This window comes from Cetorhinus maximus, chromosome 12 (assembly GCF_964194155.1).
Source record: "Cetorhinus maximus chromosome 12, sCetMax3.hap1.1, whole genome shotgun sequence".
In the NCBI taxonomy this organism is placed as follows: Eukaryota; Metazoa; Chordata; class Chondrichthyes; order Lamniformes; family Cetorhinidae; genus Cetorhinus; species Cetorhinus maximus.
The window spans coordinates 98,071,504-98,085,968 of NC_135890.1; the positions used below are offsets into that span (position 1 = coordinate 98,071,504).

A 14,465-nucleotide genomic window follows, 5' to 3' on the forward strand; every position below is an offset into this window, starting at 1 on the left:
TAAAAAATAATGTTGCAAGAGCGAGGCAGCTAAGGTGCGGGGTTGGGACCCACAATTTACTTTGAAAATCCAGTCCACGCTGTACTGAAAACGTACAGAGTACTGAATCCCATGCTAATTCCAACTATCACAAAAACTCTTGACTCACCAAAAAAGATGCTCAGAAATGAAAGGAGCCATGGAGCATCAAGCAGAATATGAAATTCCCAACTTCTCAAGGCAGAACTGTGCCTAGGAACTCGTGATTCCCACTGCAAATTCTTGGCATGAGTATTGTTACAACCAAGTCTGGAGGAGTGAATACATTCTTCTTTTCCACTGTTGAGGTTGGTTATAACAGAGTTTGATCTTTTTTTTTTAAAGTTGTGGATTTTACAATTCGGTATGTACTTAACTGTATGTAAAGCTATATGAAGAAATAAGCCAGCCAGATCTCTTGAGCTAACAAGTAAGGAGTTAGTTTTATTGTTTAAAAACTCATTCAGGTAAAAGTGTAAGACTTATTAAAAAGGTAAAAACGCGCCCAGAATCCCGTGATACACATACACACACACACACACACACACAGGGCAGAATTTTCTGCCTGTCAGGCGGGGAGGGCCTGACCCAATCTCCGGCGGGCGGAGAGCCGATCCCTGCCAGAGAAGAGGGCCCCACCGCCATTTTAAGTGGGCGGGCCAGTTAAGGCCTGCCCAGCGTGACGTCTGCAGGGAAGCGCTATGCGCTCCCTGTGCGGGCAGGGGGGGTGGGAATTCACCAAATGCGAGAGTGCTTTCTTTCACACATGCGCACGAAAGAGCGCACATCTCCCTGAGGCTAAGTGCTGCCTCAGGGAGATCGCTGATGGCTGTGTAAACTTTAAAAATAGAAAAATAATAAAATCCTTAACATGTCCCCCTCATGTGACAATGTCACACAAGATGGGACGTGTTAATAAATTTCACTGAAACTTTAATAAACTTTTTTAAACCTGACATGAAACCTCATCCCGCCGCTGGATGAGGTTTCATGTTTTTTCTCCTTCCCGCCGGGGCTCCTGGCCAACCCGCCAACCTCAAGGTTGGACGGGCAGGTCCTTTAATTGTTTTAATGATCCTGTCAATGGCCTCAATTGGCCATTGACGGGTCGGCGGGCGGACAGCTGATTTTGCTGCGCCCCCGCCTTCCTGAAAATTTAAATGGGGCGGGATGACGTTGGGGGTTCCCCCCGATGTCATCCCGCGTCATTTTGCCGTCGGCGAGCAGGCCCCACCCCCTGCTCACCAACAGCAAAATCCAGCCCCACCCTCTCTGACATGCAAAACAGAACAAGCTGCAGGGTGGACAAGGTGGGAGTGATGAGAGTTAAATCCCCTTTTCAAAAATATATACGTCCCAACGTTCTTCTGGTGGTCTTGAAATTCCAGGAGGTGTTGCAGTCGATGTAAGCTGCTTTTCTGGAGACAATCTTTTTTTAAACTCTCATCCATGTTTTTTCAAAGTGGATGCTATGGCACTTGAAGTTTCTTTTGATTAAATACTTTATCTCTGTGATACATTTTGGAATACAATGGAGATAGGGTCTGATCATGAGAATAGCAGAGAGAGATGATGTTACATCTGCAGTCTTCTGAACATTATCAATGCACTCTGCAGACTCCTCTTTTGCTGTAACAAATAGACAAGCTTATAATCATAGCTTTACACACTATGGTGGGGTTCTGATCATGTGACAGCAGCTATTGGCAGACAATGGAGGGAAGTTCTTTTAACAAATGAGCTTTGATCTCCCATTGTTGAAGCTATCAAGATGCCATCAAAACAGAAAGGTGGTCCTTAGCACCCTCTTTCCAAAATGAGTTTTGTTAGTCCTTGTTTATTCGTGGCAGTTTCTGGAGGCAGGAAGTACGATGGCCAGTTGTCCTTATATTTTGCAGAGTTCAGACAATGGCAGGCATGAAGTCCATTAGGTAACAGCCTAGACATGCCCCCCTGGTAACCCGCTTTCAGAGGCTGCTAGAAACTTGGCCAATTTGCAAGTCAGGTGACTTCTGCAGCCATTTTTAAACAGTGTTTTTGCAGTTCCAGCTGTTTCTTCTCCTTTTTTAAAAACAATCCATTCAGCCGATGAAATTAGCGATTAATATTCCACATTGTACATAACCATCATTGTGACATATTACTGTCTAATAACACTGAGGAGACAGTTACACCATGTAATCGTAGTGAAGAATAAGTCCCACAAAATTTGCAAAAATGTTTCACTGAATAACGTTGAGATGTTTCTAATAAAGAAGTTACTGCTTCTAAAGTGGTTGAGACATCTAGTACTTTTAGGACAGAATATTACAAACTTGTCACAAATTGATTTTTTTTCCTCTGTTTCAATCTTCAGATTGCCTCACTAGTTTATTTAATGAGCCTGTAACTAATGCTGCCCGATTCACAGATATTTTCACTTCTGCAGGTCACGTGTTCGAAGGGAAACACTTGTCGAAGATCTCCAGGAGAATGATACAGACCAGGAGACAACCAGCTATCGAGGGTATACAACCCACAATCATTCACTAAGCGTTGGTCGATCACAGAGTTCTGACTCTGAGCCAGAAGACAAGAAAACCATTTTTACTGAAGGGAAGGGCAAACAGCCAGCTCCCCTGCCAAAACACGGGGAGGCGAACAGGGAGATTAAACAGGAATTCAGTGATCATTGCGAAGAAGAGGATTATGACCATTGTGATAGCTGTTGCAGTCAAAATTACATAGGAAGTGCTGCTTCATCTGTACACTTCCCTGGCACTGTAAAACGAGACAGAGTAGGGGCAGGCTGCAACCATGAGGCACATCCATTAAAGACTACAACAGTGCTGCATATCCAGAATCCTCAGTGCTTGATCATTGGTTCGTCTAATTATGACAAATTGCACACTAACTCCTCGGACCTCATGTCTCCGGACGTCTCGCCAAAGTCTAACGAGAATGTTTCTGTGCCAAAAGATACAGAAACCAATGGCCTAATCCCTAACAGTTTCAAAGCAATCTCTGAACCTGCATGTGGTAATCTGGAGGTGACTCTGAATTCTCCTTCTGCAGCCTCTTCTCCAGGCTTAATGCCAGTTTCTCCAGTCCCGTCCTCTTCTGCTCCTATCTCTCCATCAGTCCCTGCCATTTCAAAGGGGCAGTGCTTGATTCCTGGCACTGATGTAGTTGCTTTACGGTCAAACACAAAGCTAAATAAAAGTATCCAGAGACGGAATGCAAAGATGGCAAATCTGAACAACATAATTCATCGACTTGAAAGAGCAGCCAATCGGGAAGAACCTACAGACTGGGAATTCTAACGAAAAGTTTTATTACGAGCTGAGACTTTATTAATTAAAAAAACCATAGGATGCAACTCTGAACTCTTCAAGAGTAGGAAGAATTTTAAATGTTTAATTTAAATTGAGACTCGGCAAAGCCAAAACTGCAGTAATTTTTGCAGGTGACTTTGAATTTTATGAATTTACTCTTCAATTAAACTTCCAGAATCGCATTTAGCATCTGAGGAAAAATTATTGACCACTATTTTAAACAAAAAATTCAAGCAACTTTTAGAAAAAATATTTATTTGTACAAGTCTTATATTAAGGACTGGTTGAAAACTCTTTGCTGTAGCAATTTTCCTACTTGCCATTAGCTACAGAATGAAAATAACAAACATTGATTTTGTGCCACTAAACGCACACTTGAAGTCCTGTAGTTTGCCACAGGAAGAGATTATAGACAATAGTCTAAAGCCATTAAACAGCACTATGATCCAGAAGGCTGACCAAATTTGCTAGCTTATGGATAGAAATTGTTTTCTTAATTTTGTCTTCAAGACAACTAATTCATATTACCAGAAGTGGACTCTGATATAGTCAAGAAGACTCTAAAAATAGGAACCTCAACACCATGAACTATGTACTTAGTTATTGGTCATGTGTTTTCAAACATTTGTAACACAGGGTGTTATGTGCAATTGTATATGTTGTAGAAACTTCTGCAATAGCCTTTCTTGAACAAGATATAGCATGGTACGTGATTAACTCTTCACCCCCATTAGTCATTCACCTGTGGTGTTCTGAAGAATACCAAAAGCCTAATGAACAGAACTTTGCCTGACAAAAACAAATAATTTTGGAGTTTTCATTTTGTTTTTTCTAACTATTGAACTACGAGTCAAATCGGAAAAAGTAAAAGAGGCAGCTGATAAAATCTCTGGTTTTGAAGAAGAAATTCTACTTCCTGAATTGTCATATCTGGTGTTCAGCAACAGCACATTGTTCTCTGCGTGAGCATCTCCCATTACTACAGCACAGCTGGCCTCTTCAAATCAGTCTTGATTTTTGTCCACATTTTGAAGTTTCTTTCCGCCTTTTAAGATGTAGTTGATGTGATGGCGTTGGTGTAATCTTATCTCATTACAGAAGATTGATGTGGCTTTTGGCTCTTCAGGATTTCCTGTAGCACTTGATTTTGTCTTGTACCAAATTTAAATCCTGTTTAGCTCAAGGCTACGGTAATGCACTTGATTATATTCTGCTGACCCTTTTTATCCCTGTGTTCATCTTACCTTTTGTATTTGTAAAAAGAAAACATGAAGGCTGATCTTTGTCTAGCCTTTGTAGTCTTTCTCTGCACTTGGCCACTAAATACAGTATATTTCTGTTTGCATTGTGTAAGAGTTATGACCTGCAGCTTGATTTATTCTCTGATGCAGTGTCCCAAATATGGTGTTTTATGTCACTGTATTTTGGATTAGTTGTCTAAAATGTTACAGATCTGCAATAGCCCAAATGGTGGGACAACTAAAGAGACATTCAAAAGAAGACAAACTGTATTGCAGTGTCACTATTGCTTTCATTTGAATTTAAGCTGTTTTCACCAGAGTGCTTATGGTTTTTCTTTAAAAGGCAGCTGATATATTTTTTCTCCTGAGGAGTATAGACAAAAGGAATAAGAAAATAACAAGTCTGAGCAATTAGACACAAAGTGAAAAATGCAATCAAATAATTGACTTCATCATTTAGATTTAGTACCCTTTTAAGGCTGCACTACTAGTTTATTTGATCTGATTCTAAAGTATACAGTTTTTCATGCATTATACATGCAGGTATACCCTGCAGATCAATCTCAAAATGGCAACTGTATTAAACCAATTGTCATAAAAATTCTGTGCAACTGTGGCTGAATTAAAGATATGCAGTTTTTAATGTGACAGTTGAGTCAATACAGTCAACATTTTACAATCAATCTGTTACACATTCAGCGAGAAAGTCTGTCTGAATAGAATGCTGTTTGAGGCAAGAAAATATGAACATCCGGGCAAATTTCACTCTTCAAATCCATTCTTTGAAGTTGCTTAATGCTGGAAATCAATTTCTCTTTTAAAAATCCTCGATTTGGAATTGTGTCTGTACACTGTTCAGCTGGAAAGATGAGACTTCGATTAAATTTATCTCTGTTGTAGTCTGTAATTCATTTGTTTTTCACCTGTAAGCAAAACGCAGGTGTTCTTCTTACTTAACAAAAATCATAAAAGTTCCAAACACTTTCATTCTTGAGATTTGAAACCTCAGTTGTCAGCATTCCTGACAACCCAGTGATCAGTAAGTATGACGGGGCCACCTAGCGAACAATGCTTCTGGCTGTAGATATCTGCCTGGATTTTGCAGAAAGTGGCAAAGGGACTGCACTCACCATTCATTACGCTTGCAGCTGCCCACAGACCTTTGTGTGACAATCCATTTCAGTGTAACACCCTGTCCGGGGGTCTTGGACCTGTGTGAGTAGAGCAAGCAACAACCTGACTCTTCAACCAATCAGATTCATCCATAGTCTAAACCGGGAAGTGTAAATGAGCAAACTTAATTCAAACTTAATTCGACGTAAAATCACCTATAGAAAGCTAACAATAGGGAAAGATGTGATTAAGAGCATGATGAAGAGACAGAAAGAAAAGCAAAAAAAAGTGATTTAAAATAGCTATGTGGTTACAATCTGAAGGAATGAGTCTCCACACTTGTAGAAGTAATGTTCAGTGACAGAGAGGTAGTAATTAAGTCTTATCATTGTTAAAGATTCACAAACCTGAACAGAAAAGTCCCAGTTTTTCCTGGTGTGTTTAGTGGGTATCTAGTGGGCAAGGGCTACAACTTTACACTGTGCACATGATTTGCTATGCTGAGATTTGGCATTAAAGCTTTTGGAGGGCTTAGGGCAAGTCCAACAGTAGCTTGTGATCTCCATGTTTAACTGCGCATGTGCAGATGTCGGAAGCTGCTGTCTGATTCACTCCATAATTAGTGACCGGTGATCACCTCAGTCTTATTCCTACCACAAGTTGTGGACCAGAAGGTTTAACTGAATCTTATAATCGGTTGTTTATTTGGTTACTTGCTCTTCCTTTTCTAATTCATTAATTTTAACTAAAATAATACTGAGTTTTTAACCCTGGGTTCATTGGTATTCATTGTTGTTTGCTACGGATGGCAGTGTGAAATACAGTTTACATATTAAAAACATGATCATCGCTGAAAAAACACAAAGTTCATGCATTTAACTTTGTTAGTTAATAACACCCTGAGATTTGCTCCAGAGCAATGTCTCTCAATGTAATGGACACAAATTCCCTACTGTAATTTCCCACATAAAGTTCCCAATCTCAGTTTTACCACAAAGAACCCAAGTGGGGGAAGTATCAAGGGAACAGAAGTAAAGGGTCTGGAACCTAGTTTGGGGAAGATAGAAGTAGCATTAAAATTGGGGTGGGGGTAGAAAGAATTCAAAGATTCTTTAAATTACTTTTAAAATAAAATAAACATCTAGATTCATACAGTGTAGGAGGCTACTCGATCCATCATACTGTACCAGCTTCTTGAAAGAGCTGTCCAACTCCTTCATTGTTTCCCCATAGAGCTATAATCCTGCTATCCTTTTGAAACTTATTATTGAATCACTTCCATCAGCCTTTCAGGCAATACAATCCAGCTTATAATAACTCACTGTGGGTGGAAAAAAAACTCAGTTCCCCTCTGGTTCTTTTGAAATTACTTTAAATCTGTGTCCTCTCAGATACCGACCCACACAATAGTGGAAGCAGTGTCTCCTTATTTACTGCACTAAAACTTCTCAGAATTTCAAATATTACCATAAAAGCTACCCTTAACTTTCTCTGATCCAAGAATAAAAAATCCAGCTTCTCTGGTCACTCCACATAACTGAAGTCCCTCATTCCTGGTATAATTCTAAAAAATCTCCTCTGTTATCCTCTCCATGGCATTAGTACCCTTCCCAAAGAGTTGCCTCTTAACCCTAACCTCAGAAGAATGCCTACTGCTTGGGAAATTGTTAATTTGTGCTTGCATCCTTTATGAACCAAATTCACTTTGGATCATTATTAAATTAATTGTATTCTATCAAACACCAGGACCCAGATGCGAAAGTACGGTGTTTAAAAGCTACTCTGTTCAGTCAGTTCACCCCAGAAAGCAATTTTATGTGATATTAAGTTGAATGGATTTTATAACAGTTAAATATTTTATAGAGGTTTATTTTAAAATTAATTTAAATGGGCAATATTCTTTATTGCTGATCCCACAAGAGGGTACTTTTTGTTTTACAGATAAAATATTTTGCTTGGCGTATCCCTGATATTAGGATAGCGATATTAGTAATTCCGCTGCCATAACTAATTAGAAACACTTCCACTGGAACATATGCGGAGCAGTCTAACGTGTTTTAAATTAATTCATTCATTTCACTTTTGAAAAATAAGTTCGCCTTGCAAGATGATGTATTAAAAATTACCCCATAGCCCTCAGAGCATGGGTGAGGTGATCATTGTTTATGGAGTGGAGTGAAGTTGCGGTGAGGACGATGCAAGTTCAGAAAATCCGAACTCGGAGAGAAACATACAGGATTAGATGTCCTTCCACAACCCCGAAAGGCAAGTGGATTATGCAGTTTCTAACACCACAACAAAAATTGTATTCCACATCAAGCAGCTTACAATTTTCAAGCTCCTTTAGACGTTTACACTTGGACGCAATGTTTACACAGGATGGTTTATTCGTTTGCTTAGTGGATACGTCAGGACACGGCAATTCTGCAAAGCGAAAGTGAACCAAATGCCCAATTCTCCCAAGCTCCACTGCTACAAAGTTAAACAAAGCAAGGAAACAAAATCGCTCTGTCTGATTTACAGCTGAAAAGGACACATTTCAATTAACACATAAAAAAGATGACTTTACGGCAGGGATTCCCAAACTGAGAGTCGCAACCCCCAGTGGGGTCACAGGACGAAATTTTGGGCTCCTGAGCTCTGAGGCAATGGTGGCTGTGGAACTCGGACTGGGCTATGATAGCTACGAGGCCCCTTTAATCTTTTTTTCTTGTTGGCGGGCGTGGCTTAATCATCTGTTCTGAGGCCCGATTGCTGCCACAACTACAGCCTGTAAGAAGATCGGTCTTTGCTTTTTTTCAGGACAAAGCCAGCAGTTCTAAACCACAGTGCCCCAGTCAGCAAAAGAACCGCCCCGCTGACCAACTCTCTAATCCACCATCCCCCAGTCAGCAACCCTCCACCCCCACCCCCCCCACCCCCCCACTCCAATTTTCACTCTTGGGTCGCACAAAGTCTGAGGATTAAAATGCGTTCATATTGGGAAAACATTTGGAAGTACTGCTTTACAGTTAAAGGATTGCACAGACTTTATAGCACGGAAACAGACTATTCAGCCCAAACAGTCTATGCTGATGTTTATCCTCCATTTGAACCTCCTCCCATCCTTCCTCATCCAACTCTACCAGCTACTCTCTCCTCCCTCATACGTTTATCTTGCCTCTTCTTCATTCTATCTGTACTCTTCATCTCAACCATTCCCTGTGGCCTCAAGTTCCACGTTTTCATCAACGATTGCAATCTCGGTTCTGTTTGCTGTCCTGTTTTGTACCTGTTTGTTTGCCCTCGTTGAATTTTGAACATGTCAGAGTTGTAAATTGCAGTTTTACAGGTTCGAAAAGAGTTTGAGATAGTTAATGCCTCTGCTTCAGAAAACATGATGCGGAATAAAAAATTACCTTGAAATGACATATTAAAGTAGAGTTGAGTGCAGATGTTATAAATTATTTTCTATGACAGATACAAGAGTTACATATTAGGGAACAAACCTGGTACCTTCCTGGTCTGTATATTTCAGTTCAATATTGAGCAGTTCACTTGCCAGTTATGGTAGCAATGGAACTCTGAGATTCAAACTCAATTGTCTTTTAGATTCATATCACTTGATATACTATCAGACAAGAACAAGCAGGCGTCTTAAATTTTAAAATGTTTGAAATTTTATTAGACAGGATGTACAACATCTAATTCAATTACAAGTCATTCAATTACTTTAAAATGGTTTAATTTGTTCCCATAGTTTTTAATTTAGCTTCATAGATAAATTTTGCCTCTTTGAGTCTAAAACAATTCAGCACAAAAGACCAGTTAGTCTATTGGACCTACTCCAAATTGCATCCGTCTATTCCTTGGGCTATATTTCGATCGTTATCTTGCTTTCAGCATCAAGCATGTTCATTATTTTTAAAGTTTTGTTTTTTCCCTCTCCCATTCTGATATCCTTGTTACTTTTCTCGGTGTGGTTGTCTGTTTGTCCCCAGTTGTGCATTGTTCATGCCATATAAAAAATAGGTTGAATCTGTCTTGTTCCTGTAAGGTTACCTTACAACCAGTAAAGACGCCAGACTATCCATCTTGTCTGTCTCAGCTGGATTCAAACAGGTGCCAGAGGTTAAAGAACAATGTTTGAATTCGTGGCACCACCCAGTCCCATCCTCTGTTTTACTTTTGATAGACTCTGTGTTCATTTTGTTTGTTGCTATTTTATTCCATGATTTGTGAACCAAGGTGAAAAGTTAAACTTTATGCAAAATGTTGCTGGTGCATAGTTATGGTTGGTTGCTTTTAGCAGTAAGTTCCCCACAAATAAACTTTCAATCCTAGTAATTATTTTTATGATTATTAGCTCTTGCTTTTGATTTCCCGTTCTGTTTTATTTTATCCTTTACATTATTGCCCAGCCAGATGTTCTCGGCTAATCTGGGTTTGCAACCAAATGACAGCCTTTTATTTTTCTTCTTTGCCCTGAGAACCTTCTAGCGACACCTTGAGCTCTTTGGACTCTCAACTGGAAGGTGCAAGTTTAAGACCCCATCTTCTCAAAAGAATAGTTGCACAAAGTTTTTCATTTCTGCTAGGTTACCTCTAGTGCTAAAGCAAAACAACTCAGGGAGGGATTACACACGACACTGCACAGCTAAATTGTACCCTCAGGTTGGGTTGACCAAGATCGTAATTGTTGGCATCCATGCAGAGGTTGGCTGAAGAATATTGATGGATGAGATGACGGGAAAGAGAAAATGAGAGAAGAAGAAAGAAATGCCATATAGAATAGAATTCAGTGTGGTAGTTTGCAACTCTTTTCCATGTTAATGTATTTTGTAAGTGTATTACTGATGCAAAATCTGAAATGGGGATAAGTTTGGGAGCTGGTCCAATCCATGCAGTGTGTTATTTCAAATTAAACATAATGTAACTTGTAAACCTCAAAACACTTGTACAAAATCAAAATATATTAAGCGTCTGTTCACTGCTGATGATAAAAGAACTCATTTACCTTGCCTACCTTTGTTATCAGGAATTCACTTTAATATTTAAGAAGTTGAAAGAACCATTGCTTATATGCAATTTTAAAGTAAGTTTCACATTTAGTTTTGAGCATGTTTATTGCCTTCCTCTGGTAATCTTAAACTTAATAGTACAGAAGTGAGTACAAAATAGCAAATTATTAATTTGGGTTTCCATGTGTTGTAAAATTAGAAGTTCAGGGTGACCAATTATGGGAATCTTTTTTGTGAATGGGCTGATTTCAGCCCCCAGGATTCCATGTGATAAATACTGAAGGAAACTGTTTTCCAGCATCCATTTCAGGTGAATACAGAATTTTAAATGCAGACTAGTTAAGGGGCGAAAGTAACAGGAAAGTTTTAGTACATAAATAGCCTTCGGACAGGTAGGGACCAGTTTGAGTAAACTTTCTACGGGGGCCTATAAAATTTAAAAATAGCACAAAAGTCCCTCCCCTCGTTATGTAGAAAATTTAATAATAAATTCTGTTATAAATGCTAGTAGATCTCCTGTGATGATAGTTATGGATAATCAAGGGCTTGCCATGCCGTTTCTGATGTTTACTGCTGCAGACTGCGAAGATAAATGCTTGGAGACCCCTGCAAACATCATTTCACTTTTCTGATCTTTCCCTGTAATTCAACATGAATATGATGGCAGAAATCGCTCTTATAATCAATGTTAAGCCCCTGGCATATTAATTAGCAATGGACTTTCACACTGATTTAAATGATGACCATGTTTGCCAAAACTACCATTATTGGCTGCTCAGTTGTATTTTCTGTATAGACAGAATAGATGATGTTTAACGGACTGCATTTTCCAAGCAGCTTTACCTAAACAGATCAATATTTATACTCCAGTTGTCAGACAATAAACCAGTATCATTACTGTTACAATTGAGTAAGACTGTCAGTCAGTAATATTTGAGGTACGGAGAGGATCATTACCTACTTTGGAAAGTACTGTGAAGAAACCTCATCACCCGATGTCTGGCAAGATAGTCCATGTTCCACAATGCAGTATCCTTGTGACAAGAGAGACATTCATCACTGGATCCTGAAGATTTATCCATCTCTATAAATGTGTGTGTCCAAGTACCCAGTGATGGAAATGTTAGCATTGGTTGTGTCATTCAGTTATGAAAGCACAAAGTCAGTTCAACGATTATAATTTCTGCACACTGCCAGTCTATTTTATCCAGTAGAAGTATAAAAAAAAATATAAGTTGAACCTAAGTTTATTGCTGTTTAAAAATGTGTTTTCATTTTGTGGTCAAAGGGGAAAGAGCCATATTTACTGCCCATCTCTATTTGCCCAATTTTGGTGGTTGACCATCTCCTTAAACCACTATAATCCCTGTCATTATGGTAATCTCGCAATGGTGCTTGATAAGGAATTCCATAACTTTGATCCATTATGATCAAGGATTAATAATATATGCGTGGTCATACTGAGGTCTGGAACTGAGTGATTCTGGTGGAAGTTTGAGTTAAGCATCGTTGACTATATTATCAGTGAATAGATTTTCTTGAAGGCACTATTGATGACTTCTTCCATCACTTTACTTATGATAAGGTTGATACTGAGAGGGCAATAATTAACTGGGTTGTTTTTCTCCTGTTTTTGTGGCATACCTGGGCAATCTTCCACATTATCATGTAGGCACCAGTATCATTGCTGTTTGGCCAGGGGAGGGATCTTCAGCTACTGTCAGAATGTTGTCAGGGCCCATGACTTTTGCTGTGTTCAGTGCTCTCGGCTACTTCTAATTGCCATGTGAAGTGAAGCACGTTGGCTAGACACTGGTATCCTTGATTACGGAGACCTTAGGAAGAGAATGAGTAGGATCATCCACGTGTCACTTTAGGCTGAAGCTACTTTCAAACTATCCTGCCATGTCTCTTGAGCTTACTTGCTGACCTCCGCCATGGTTGAGGAGGGGGATGTGCATGGAGTTTATAATCCTGTCAGTTGCTTGGTTATCTGTCCCATCACCATTCTCAATTAGACGTGGTAGAGTTACAAAGCTGATGTCTGATCTGTTGGTTGTTGTACTACTTGCTTCTGTCTAAAACCTGCATATAAGGTCACCTGGGGGGTAAATCTACTAACTTCGTACCTCATTCTCAGGTCTGTCTTGTCCTACAGCTGACACAGGCTTCTAATTCTGCACTGAGCCAGAGTTGGTCTCCTTGTTGGTGATGATCAAGGAATATGAGATGTGCAGAGCCATGTTACAAATTATGGGCAGTGTCCAATTCTGTAGCTGCTGATGGCCCACAGCTCCATCTTTACATCTCATTAGGAGAATTGCATCAGCTATCGCACATGCAAGCAGCCAGCCTGGTTTGTTTATCCTGCTTATATAGAATATCAAAAAACGCTAATTAACCAGGTCAGCCATTCTGCCTGGAAGCCTTTATTTCCCCTGCATATTTGTTAATGCTGTTCTCATTCTCCTTGGAACTTGTGGTTCCTGAGCTCCACTCATTGTCAATATTCTCTAATGCTTGTCTAAGACCACGGATCATACAGTGTGACCTCCGAGTATTGCCTTAACATCCCCACAATGTAACAATCCATGGCTCCAAAGTGTGTGGGGGGTGCAGCAGAAATGTTTGATGCTCGGAATATGATCTGATATGGTAATTGGCCTGGTGCAGCAGCTCAACACTTCAGCTAATTGAGAAAGTTATCAATGCAGACGTGTGTGTGATGTGGATTAGAATAAAATGTAAATGTGCTATCTCTCATGACATTTTCTTCCACACATCAGACAAATCCAATTCTTTGCAATGCTGTGAGATGACATTGGCTCCCCTGGATGCCTGACACTTGCTACTTTGTAGTTTATCTGTTAATGGCTTGAATGCACAATTAAAGTGTAGCCTCCTTCTCACTATTATACAGCCGTACACATTGTGGCGTTGGAATATGCATATAAATATTTGCAAAATCATTTTTTGGGAGGATATTAATTGGTGGTTCAGTTAAACAAAATTCTACTGTTTGGCGTAAGAACATCATTTGTTAAGTAGTGTTCAGGATCAGTTCAACTTTCCAGTGTGAATGGTAACCATTTCTCAAAGAATTGGACCCTGTAAAACCAAATTTACATTGATGATGGAGAACGGCAATTACAAGGTAACCGTTAAAAAGCCTCGAATGACTGAAGACTGCAGCTGGAGATAAAATAGTAGACGTTTTGCTGGAGTGGGATAACTGCCATGCATAATAGATGGCTGCGATGAGACTTTATGGCATTTATAAAGCATGTCTCCAACAAGTGGAAGACTTGACAAAAACATCAGAAACAGGAAATTGGAAGATGGCAGAAAAGAAAAATTAAATCAAACCAAACATCGGACCCTCCTTCATGAAGTGCAGCGAAGGGGAGAAAGACTCCAAAACCCTGTCTCCTACCGTGTGGAGGAAAAAAGGCAGTGATTTCTCGTGCCTCTGGTACATCCTACCAGTACCAGGAAAAGTTAAACGATCCAACTAGGATAAGCAGGATAATCAGCTGGCTGCTGTCGCTTTTCTTACTTGGGATTCAAAAGGATTTCAATAGCTTCATAAATGACCCTTCACATTGCACTCTGGTTGAGAGGTTTGCTAACACTGGATCTGACGATTTTGAAATTCCTTTCCCACTTTTTAATATGGTGTGCCATCAGACCTGTCACAACAGCTCACTGGTGAAACCTTAAACCTTTCACCCTATTGTCATTATAGTTCCACTATATTCTGAACTTCATTCTAATTTTTA

General features: G+C 39.7%; 1 protein-coding gene across 1 annotated transcript in view; it reads left to right on the plus strand.

The window, feature by feature from the left end:
• The window catches only part of cux2b (cut-like homeobox 2b), a 327,181-nt gene extending 321,706 nt beyond the window's left edge, over nucleotides 1-5,475 (plus strand). Inside the window, exon 21 of the mRNA XM_078554213.1 lies at nucleotides 2,447-5,475. Coding sequence (XP_078410339.1) covers nucleotides 2,447-3,320 — 874 coding nt within the window. The 3' untranslated portion in view covers nucleotides 3,321-5,475. The remainder of the gene's footprint in view (nucleotides 1-2,446) is intronic.
• The last annotated feature ends 8,990 nt before the right edge of the window (nucleotides 5,476-14,465 follow it).